This window comes from Protobothrops mucrosquamatus, unplaced genomic scaffold (assembly GCF_001527695.2).
Source record: "Protobothrops mucrosquamatus isolate PMUCROS unplaced genomic scaffold, P.Mucros_1.0 scaffold1121, whole genome shotgun sequence".
Lineage (NCBI taxonomy): Eukaryota > Metazoa > Chordata > Lepidosauria > Squamata > Viperidae > Protobothrops > Protobothrops mucrosquamatus.
In genome coordinates this window covers 74,670-84,704 of record NW_015387339.1, presented here as the reverse complement: position 1 = coordinate 84,704, position 10,035 = coordinate 74,670, and the positions used below count along the sequence as shown (strand labels likewise).

Here is a 10,035-nt window from a genome sequence, read left to right as displayed (position 1 = left end):
TACTGGAAACAAAAAAACTTGCCTTCAATGGATGAATGGAGAAATAAGGTCTCTAACCTGGCGGAGATGGCAAAAATCTCCGCGTATTTGAAAGATCAATATCAGGAAAGATATATTAAAATATGGGAAAGATGGATAGTTTATATACAGAAGAGATATGAGATAAAAAATTATCATGTAGGTTATGAATAAAAATTTTCCTTATGTTAGTAGAATGAATGTTATGAAGGGGGTTAAAGAAATTAGGATGTTGTTTATTTTAAAACTAGAGAGTATGGTAGATAAGTTGTGGATATTATAATGGCTTGGTAACCCTGTGTTCAGTTCTGGGAAGTGAGGGAGGGGAAGGGGGGGAAAGGGAGGGGGGGATAATGGGGTGGGGGGAGAGTCGGGATGGTATTATAAGTATGCATTAATAGTTATATAACTAAAATGTGTAATGTTAGAATTGAAATGTATGTATGTTAATGCATTTTATGTTTGAAAGATAATTTTTTCTACTTTAAAAATAAAAATTTTCAAAAAAAAATAAAAAAATAAAATTAAATAAAATTAAAAAAAAACAAATAAATAAAAAAGAAAATAAATAAATAAATAAAAATAAAAAAAAATTAAAAAAAGATTACAGATACTTGTCTTGAAAAGAGAAACTAGCTAACTGATAATCTGTGGCTTGGAATATAATTTGTCTTCTGATGCCTATGCTTGTTAGACGTCCATCCTTATAGTTAAATGGTTACTGTCAGACATTAAAGAAGTTTTCATTGGCTCAGAGAAAGTTTTCTGAGTAGAAAAGAAGCTACTTTCATCCACTTACTGTCAGGTCCACATATGCAAATCCAATTAAAGTCAGTTATTGCTAAATAGTCTATGCCAGTGGTGGCGAACCTATGGCACGCGTGCCAGAGGCAGCACTCAGAGCCCTCTCTGTGGGCACACACACTGTCGCCCCAATACCATCTCCCCCAATGGCCCCTCCTCACCAGCAGCCCCCCTGGAGGAGAGTCGCCCCCAGGTGTGGCCCACGTGGAGCAGCACAGACAAGGACATGACAGCCAGGCAGCAGGAACAAGACTCCACCCTCACGCCCCATTGCACACAGATGATGCTGCAGGGTGTGGGCAGAGGGCAAGGCCACAATGGCACTGCAGAGCTGCCTGGGCAATCTGAGGCAGGCCGTGGAAGTGGTGGGTGGCCCGGTGGGTGGGCAGGGGTGGAGCGGGGGCAGGATGGGGGTGGGTTGGGCAGGGGCAGAGCAGGGACAGATGGTGCAGAGCAGGGGCAGGGTGGTTTTGGGGCACGCAGTTTCTAAAAGGTTCACCATCACTGGTCTATGCTATCTCAATTAACAGTTACCACCTGCCTGGTAAGGGGCCATAGAATTCAAGGTGGGGTGGATTTAGTCCACTTGTGGCTAGTAGGGATTCTATACTGATCCCTCTTTTAACTCCACCCCCAGATTCTGGCACTTTTACACATACATCTTTTAGGCAAGTGATCCTGATGTATGCATAATGGGTTATTATAATTTTACAACTTTAATATGTATGTTTTTATATTTTAGGCTACTGACCCAGATGCTGGAGTAAATGGCCAAGTCCATTACAGTTTAGCAAACTTTAATAATGTTTTCCGCATAACATCCAATGGTAGTATTTACACGTCAGTGAAACTAAACAGAGAAAAAAAAGATTATTATGAACTCATTGCTGAAGTAACAGATGGAGCTGTGGATGCACGTCGTACAACATTAACTCTGGGAATCAGAGTCCTGGATATTGATGACAACAGTCCTGTGTTCACAAACACCTCCTATACTGTTTCAATTCCCGAAAGCCTGGCCCCAGGCACAGTAATCCTTCATTTAGAGGTAAAGAAGACATGAGTTTCAAAAGATGGTGGCCAAGAAAATGTGCCATAAAGTATGCATGTATGTTTGTGTGTCATTGAGTCAGACTTGACTCTTAGTAATTGCATGGACGGGTCAATCCAGTTTACTATGCAACATTTTTGGCTTGCTCTTGTTTGCTTCCTAGAACAGACAAAGAGTAATTGTCCCAAAGTCACCTGCCTCAGAATTAAAACTGTCTCCTGGTTTCTAGTCTAGCACTTTTAATCACCACATCAAACTGCCTCTTCATATAACTTTACCATATATATATAAAGATTCATTCAGTTGCAAAAAAAGAATAAGTAATATCCTTATCACATGTTTCCAGACTATATTCAAGATTTGTAATCTGTAGAAAACAAAGAAAAAACAATTACTAAAATATCAGGAGACTTTATACTAAATTAGTTAACCATGATTTTCAGTATTTTAATTTTCAGTATTTTAAATCAGAAAAAACTACTAACATTCCTTGAACCATCATTAGAAATATTTCCAATCCTAAATTAAATTAAATTAAATTAAATTAAATTAAATTAAATTAAATTAAATAATTAAATTAAATTAAATTAAATTAAATTAAATTAAATTAAATTAAATTAAATTAAATTAAATTAAATTAAATTATTAAATTAATTAAATTAAATTATTATAGCTTTGTGCTGTTATGTCAGTCTTGACTTCTGGCAACAAATCAAGTCACTGGCCCAAGGTCTTTCAGGTAGCTTCATACCTAGGTTTCCTATTTCTCATCTATAGGTTTAACCACCACTCCAAACTGGCTCTCAGCTAAATTTTGAATCTGTAGAGGCTATTTAAATTTCTATTTTGACACCAGTATAATATAATTTGATATATTTATTTTTATGACTTTAATTCTTAAAAAATGAAAGGAAAGCATCAATCATAAATAGAGTCTGCGTTAACAATGGAGCATTTGTGGCTACCGTCTTGTTATGTTTGCCAAAATATCCTCCCATTTAAAAAAAAAAAGTCAGTCTCTTGAAACTACCAAATCTCATGAGATATGATGATAATCCAGACATTTTTATACAATTGGTGTTTTTATTTATTAGCAATTCTGCCATCATACAACATGTGATGATATCCAGCTCCTGAAAGTATTCCTCATTCTTGATACTTTGGTTTGATACCTTCATATAGATAAATGGGTTTGAGGGAGATTATTTTTTGGAGAAGTGTTTGTGTGTGTGTGTGTGTGTGTGTGCGCGCACACACGCACATGTGTGCATGTGTGTATCATGCATAGACATGAAATCAGTGTTGCAAAAATGTTTTGGGGGGACAGATATTAGGTTTTAGTGATGAAATTTGTAAACCCTAAAATCCCGTTCTTCATTTCCTCAAGGCTAAGGATGTTGACCTTGGTTCCAATATTACCTATGGAATACGAAGTCAGGAACCACTCCAGTTTTTTGCACTGAACAAATTTACAGGAGAACTGTCACTTCAGAAGTCCTTGGATTTTGAGTCCTTTTCTGGCACAGAAGCAATATTCACTTTTTTAGTCGAAGCCTTTGATATCGAAGGAGCAATGCCTCCAGGCCTTGCTACTGTCACTGTGAGAATAAAGGTAAGAATTACATTCCCTCTCCTTCCCTTGTCTAGTCCTATAATCTCTGCTCAGTAATGCTTTCAAACAAGACCCAGATGCATTTTAAGAAGGATGAAAAAATATCCCAGAGAAGACTTCTTTTTCTTTTGTAATCTTGATTCCATTTCATTCATATAGGCCGACTTTATAAGAAAAACATTCAAATTTATAATGCATTTCATTACATAATTAAAGAACTATTTCTTGGTTCATGGATCTGTGAGCTACAAAATTGAATGGGTGAATCTTTTAAAATCCCCCATAGATGGAAAGAAACCTTTGAGTGAAGTGGCAATATCTATATTACAGTTTAAGTCCTCAGAAATCTACAGTTTTATTATCTTTAATTAGGAACAAGCTGCTTGTATGAACTGGACTAACATTCTAGTTTCTGTTATTATGACATTCTAACTTTTTCTTCATAACATATCTAATCTGCTCTTAAAAATAGAAATGTTTCTGCTTTTATGAGTTGCTGTGCAATCTGCTTATCTTTATCATGGCAGCTTTGAGTGGCTCTTCACTTGAATGTTTAGGTATATATTCCCAATATGTACAAAGGTGATAGTAAAAAGCATGAATGGTCCAAACTCATATTTACAAATATATGTCAAGTTAGTATGCAGTACAATCCTGTTGCTGAATTATATGTATTTGCTTATGTATGATGTGTGCAATAGCTGTAACACCTATTTGTGAAATACTGAAAATTGTATCCATGTTGTCATTGGGCTTACATATAGGTATAAGTATGTTTTTGGAGCGGATTGAATGTGACATCACCTGTGAAATTAATCTTCTAGGTTCTTTCTTATATCTGGAAGATATTTTATTGCTTTTTAAAATTGTTTTATTGTTAAGATGGCGGCACCTGGATCAGCTGCGGCTGCATTGGCTCTTGAAGGTGAAAAGTTTTTGGAGGGATATAGGCCACATGATCGGGAAGGTTTTAATATGTGTGAGCAACATAGTGGGACTAAGCTAACATATGACCGACAATCTTTGCTAGTATGGCGAGTTTTTAGCTGTTTCGGAACTGTTGGTGAGATCATTAAAAGTCATTTGTGCTGTTTGAAATTGTTCTGACTGCTGGCACAGCGATGGATTCTACTGCAAATCAGGGCTGTTTACGAAGGAGGCAGAGGAGGAGAGGTCCGGGGGCTTATGGAGCAAAGGAATTGGATGAGGCTGTCGGCAGACCCAGAAGAAGGGAGAGAGGCTTTTGGAGAACTTGGAGGTGGTGGCAGTGTGCTCCAGGGGTGAAAAGGAGTGAGGCCCCTTTAAAGAAAAGGTGGAAGAGACAGGATCAGAAAAAGGAAAGGAGGCAAGGTTGTCGTGAAGGAATACAAGCTAATTTGAGGGTTAATCCACATGGAGCTCAATTTCTATCTGTACTATTTGCCATCGTTCGTGTCTCTAGAGACTAAAATGGATGTTCTAAAACTTGAGCTGGTCACGAACAAGGAGTATATATCGGAGAAGGTGGCCCTTTGAGAGCTGTATGCAATGAAATTTCATTTTGATGTATGCCGATTGGTGTAAATTCAAAGTGACAATAAAGTTATTATTATTGTTATTATTTTTCCTTTTTCTGTGGTTGTCAATCAAGAAAATGCAAGCAGACTATAGGTGCTCCAATTAATTTAACAAATTGTCTGAATTTGTTTGTTTTCAAACAAAGATAATAAAAGTGCCTAAATATGTTTGCAGGATAGTTAATATAGCATTCACCAGTCTCATACAGGGCTATTTTTAATGGCATAGTCAATGGAGAAATATAATTGTTTCAACACATGGAAAACTTGTAACATGGAGACAATTTCCTGTGTATCTTGTCCAATAATTTTTTTCAAATCTATTTCTATAGAGTATCAAAGATCTAATTTTATGGAAGATAGATTGATTGGAATTTCTTAATACTGCATTTTGTTCAATATAAAAAATAACTAATAGAAATTCTGCTTAGATCCATTCTTGCTACTTCATACTCCAAATGTTAAGAAATCATTATCCATTATAATTGCCATTGCCCATCTTTCCTAAATTTCGATGCTCTTAAATTTTTCTTTCAAATATTAACATGAACAGTGAGCTTATTTCTTTATTCATAATAAGAAAGCTGTATGTAGCTTTCTATAGTTCTATCATCTTTTACCATTTTACCATTCTAATTGTATGAGATGTACTGGAGCAATCAATAACTGGAGAAACACACACACACAACACACACAGGTGGTTGCATCATCCTTCAGAATCATTTGGGAAAAGATGGGGAAAAGGAATCAAATGCTTTGCAGAATTATCAATTCTCTTGCTTGTAATTTTCTTTTTTAAAGCATGGAGGAAAGCACAAGGTATTTGATATCAATCAATATGGAAGACCTAGGGCTCTTTGCTATAACACGATTAAAATGCTTTCCTCCCAGATCTTCAACCTTGACAATTTCAGAAAAATGAGAGGTTCACTAAAGGATTAGAACCCAAAGCTGATGAAGAAATGGAAATGTTTGCTTGAAGACAAATATGATAGTATTCTTCAAATACATGAAACAATGGTATTAAGTCCCAAAGAAGATTCACCCGCTATCTTTATTCATGCATAAGTTTGGTTCTAAATATCTGTCTTGCATGATTGCCTGAGGGAAATTCTTTCCAGTAGTCTTTGCTTATTTTCCTATGTATTTCATTCCATCGCATGAGTGATGGTTGTGCTGAACATCAATTGCAGGAAATAGTGAGCATAAGGATAACTCTGGCCCTCAGTTGATGTGTCAAAGAGCTACAATAGAATAGTCAGAATAAAATAACACATAAAAATATGACATACACTGCTATAGAGGTATATTAATTATCAATGCAAGTATAAACCTAAAATATTGTAGACTATGAATTTATACATATATATATATATATATATATATATATATTCGTAGATTTTCACGGGTACAGGTATGCAGGTCTTGGTGTATTCGGGTCTTTTCCCCTGTAAGATTGAGAGTATCTTGGCGACGTTTCGACGAGGTCCCACTTGTCATCTTCAGGCTGGAGTCTTCGGCTTCAGGCTGGAGTCTTCAGCTTCTGTGTGAGCAAAGTGTGATTGGAGCTGCCGTCTCTCTATAAATACTGATGGGGGTGGGTGGATATATATATATAATGTGTGTAGGTCTTTGGTTATTCGGATTTTCTCCCACGTAAAATTGGAAGTGTCTTGGCGACGTTTCGACGAAGTCCCATTAGTCATCTTCAGGCTGGTGTTTTCAGCTTCGTGCTTCTTACTCCTAGAAGCACGAAGCTGAAAACACCAGCCTGAAGATGACGAATGGGACTTCGTCGAAACGTCGCCAAGACACTTCCAATTTTACGTGGGAGAAAACTCGAATAACCAAAGACCTACATACAAACACCCGCGAAAACCTCAGAAAACATATATATATATACTGTAACAACGAGTAAACATGAACACCAGGAAAAATTTTAAACTGGAAAAAGTTTAATAAATACCAAGCTTTCGTCGGAAAACTACCGACATCGTCAGGGCTTAATGTCAGTCAATGGGAGTGACTTTTATAGAGCAGTCAACATTTGCACTCAGCTCCTGGACCTCGTCACCGATTGGGCTGTGTTTTGGATGCATCTTTAGCGTTGATCAGTGCTGTATTTGTTCTTTTTCTTTTACTCCCCCTGCCTGTGTGTGCCTCACTGTTTATCCCCTCCCCACAGATTCCTGAATTAAGTGAGTTTCTTCCCCCCCCTTTTTTGGCTAGCCGTTATCTCCGTAGCTCCCCAGTTATTTTCCCCTCTTGTGTTGTCTCTTTCCTTGCCAAAGGTTTCTAGATACGATGTACTCCTTTCCCCCTCTTTCTTGCTGGGTACGTCCTCCTTCCCCCCCCAGCTGTTTTTCACCCCATTGGGCTGAGTGATGGGGGTATTCTCCTGCTCCTCGCCTTCCATTCCTCCCCCCCCATCTTCGTAGGTGCGATCTGAGCATGCGTCACCTCTCTCGGACTCCCCTCCCTTCCCCCCGCTTTTGGCGTTCTTTACCCTCGTACCATCTCGGACGTCGCATAGTGGTTTTCATTGAGGTCCGCCGCTCCAGCCTAATGTGGGATGTCCGTGTTTACCTCCCACGGGGGCACCATCGCGTTGCCTGTGTAAGTTCACCTGTTCTCCACCCGTGGGTCTATGTCCGCCTATCAGTTGGGCTGGTGGAGTGACTTCACCCTCTTTTAGGTGCGATCGTGTAATTGCCAACACCACGTCTAGAAGGTCCCCCCCCCTGCGTCTTCACCATCTCTGTGTCTCAACGGCACGGCACACACACCACTGACATGGCTATCATCCACCGGACAGCCCAGGGTCTTCATCGTGGGGGTCCGCCAGTGTGCTCCAGTCACCATCCCCTCATTGGGAGATACTACTCCTTCCGGATGTTTTAGGGGGTGTGGGGTGGGTGGTTGTGTATACTCCACGCCCTCAATGTTTGATGCGCCGGACAGAGTTCAATGTGTCGATTGATTGAATCCCTATTGGAGAGCCAAGCCTCTTTAAGTAGCCAGCCCCCTTTAGTGGTATCGCTGGACAGGATATGTACCTTATTGAAATCAAATTGGTGGCCAAACTCAGCCATATGCGTCCAGACCTGTGAATATTGCTCACCCCTTTTTATAGCTAATTTATGCTCATAGATCCGAGTTTTTAGTCTCTTAGAGGTCTCTCCCACGTAGTTGCTGGGGCAGTCCTTACAATCAATCTTGTATACCACCGCAGACTGTTCCATGTTGGGGAGTGGGTCCTTAGGGCGCATAATCTTGGAGCGCAGTGTCTGGTTAGGTCTATGGGCCGCTTTCACGTTGTGGGGGGCTAGTAGTCTGGCTGTCGCTTCGGAGACATTATTGATGTAGGGGAGGGAGATGCGTGTAGTCTGTGATGATGGTTTGATGATTTGCCGGCTCTCCTGGGGTTCAGGTGGTATGCTGTGGTGCCTGATGAAGCTCGCCGGGTAGCTGTTACGTCTGCAGGTGCGGAGGAGGTGGTTATTTTCTTCCATTTTGGCTTCAGCCGTACTGCAGTGGGAATTTACCTGTCTGAATAACGTTCGGAGCAGGAGAATACCCCCACCACTCAGCCCAATGGGGTGAAAAACAGCTGGGGGGGCATGGAGGACGTACCCAGCAAGAAAGAGGGGGGAAAGGAGTACATCATATCTAGAAACCTTTGGCAAGGAAAGAGACAACACAAGAGGGAAAAACAACTGGGGAGGTACAGAGATAACGGCTAGCCAAAAAAAGGGGGGAAGAAACTCACTTAATTCAGGAATCTGTGGGGAGGGGATAAACAGTGAGGCACACACAGGCAGGGGGAGTAGAAGAAAAAGAACAAATACAGCACTGATTAACGCTAAAGATGCATCCAAAACACAGCCCAATCAACTAGGACCGGTGACGAGGTCCAGGAGCCGAGTGCAAACATTGACCGCTCTATAAAAGTCACTCCCATTGACTGATATTAAGCCCTGACGATGTCGGTAGATTTCCAACGAAAGCTTGGTATTTATTAAACTTTTTCCAGTTTAAAATTTTTCCTGGTGTTCATGTTTACTCATTGTTATAGTATGATTATACCCAGGAATCACATTTTTAATGATATTATTGACAATTATGATAGAGCAGTATTGCTCATGGCTAGAAGATGGGAGAAGCTTGCACATCATATCTCAGCCAACTATCGTAAGCTGGCGTTTTTGCACAACTGCATCCGGGAAGACCTACCCCCCAATTCGCTGAGGAGAAGACCCATCATCGACTCTGTGGAGTGCCAACTGGCGGTTCACCAGTTTCAATGCCGTACCGTACGGGCATTGATTAACGACCAGCACAGACGTATAGACACTTTAAGGGTATGAGTTCAAGACTACCATGAGCAATGCAGCACAGAACTGACATACCAACACTTCCGGGCGTTGGACCATCACATCTGCCAAACCACTAAGAGGGCAAGCCAGCACATGGCGGTAATACTCCAACGCAAAACGGACGACCTACGGAGGTTAGAAGATAACAACTTCACTGATAGACTGGTACGTAATCTATCCTCAAAAACGTTGACTCACTCACAACTCACCCTACTGCAGCGGGATACAGGATACAACCTTATGGACGCACATACACTAGATTTCGTGGCAGCGTTGGAGCCCGCTATGCATCACCTTGAGGTAGGAGAGGAAACTAAGAACTCCATTAAACAACGGATCACAGGATTGCTAATGAGCCATAGACGCTGTCAAGTACTGTCCAGGGAGGAAATGGAGGCCTCGGAATAGCTTAAGAAAGATGACTCCATTATTATACTACCGGCTGACAAGGGAAGGGCGACGGTGGTTATGGACAGAGAACAATACGTAGACAAAGTGCAAGAACTACTCAAAGATAAGACAGTGTACAAGGTTATTAGCAAAGATCCCATGACTACACTCAAAAGCCATGTCAACAAACTGCTCAATGGTTTCAAATGGGATAGGAAGATAAGTGAC

At 40.2% G+C, this 10,035-nt stretch overlaps 1 protein-coding gene across 1 annotated transcript in view; it reads left to right on the top strand.

Annotated features, from left to right (window-relative positions):
- The window catches only part of PCDH15 (protocadherin related 15), a gene marked incomplete at its 3' end in the record, with an annotated part of 345,211 nt that overhangs the window by 262,698 nt on the left and 72,478 nt on the right, over positions 1 to 10,035 (top strand). The window contains exons 17-18 of the mRNA XM_015820330.2: positions 1,565 to 1,870; positions 3,261 to 3,485. Coding sequence (XP_015675816.2) covers positions 1,565 to 1,870; positions 3,261 to 3,485 — 531 coding nt within the window. The remainder of the gene's footprint in view (positions 1 to 1,564; positions 1,871 to 3,260; positions 3,486 to 10,035) is intronic.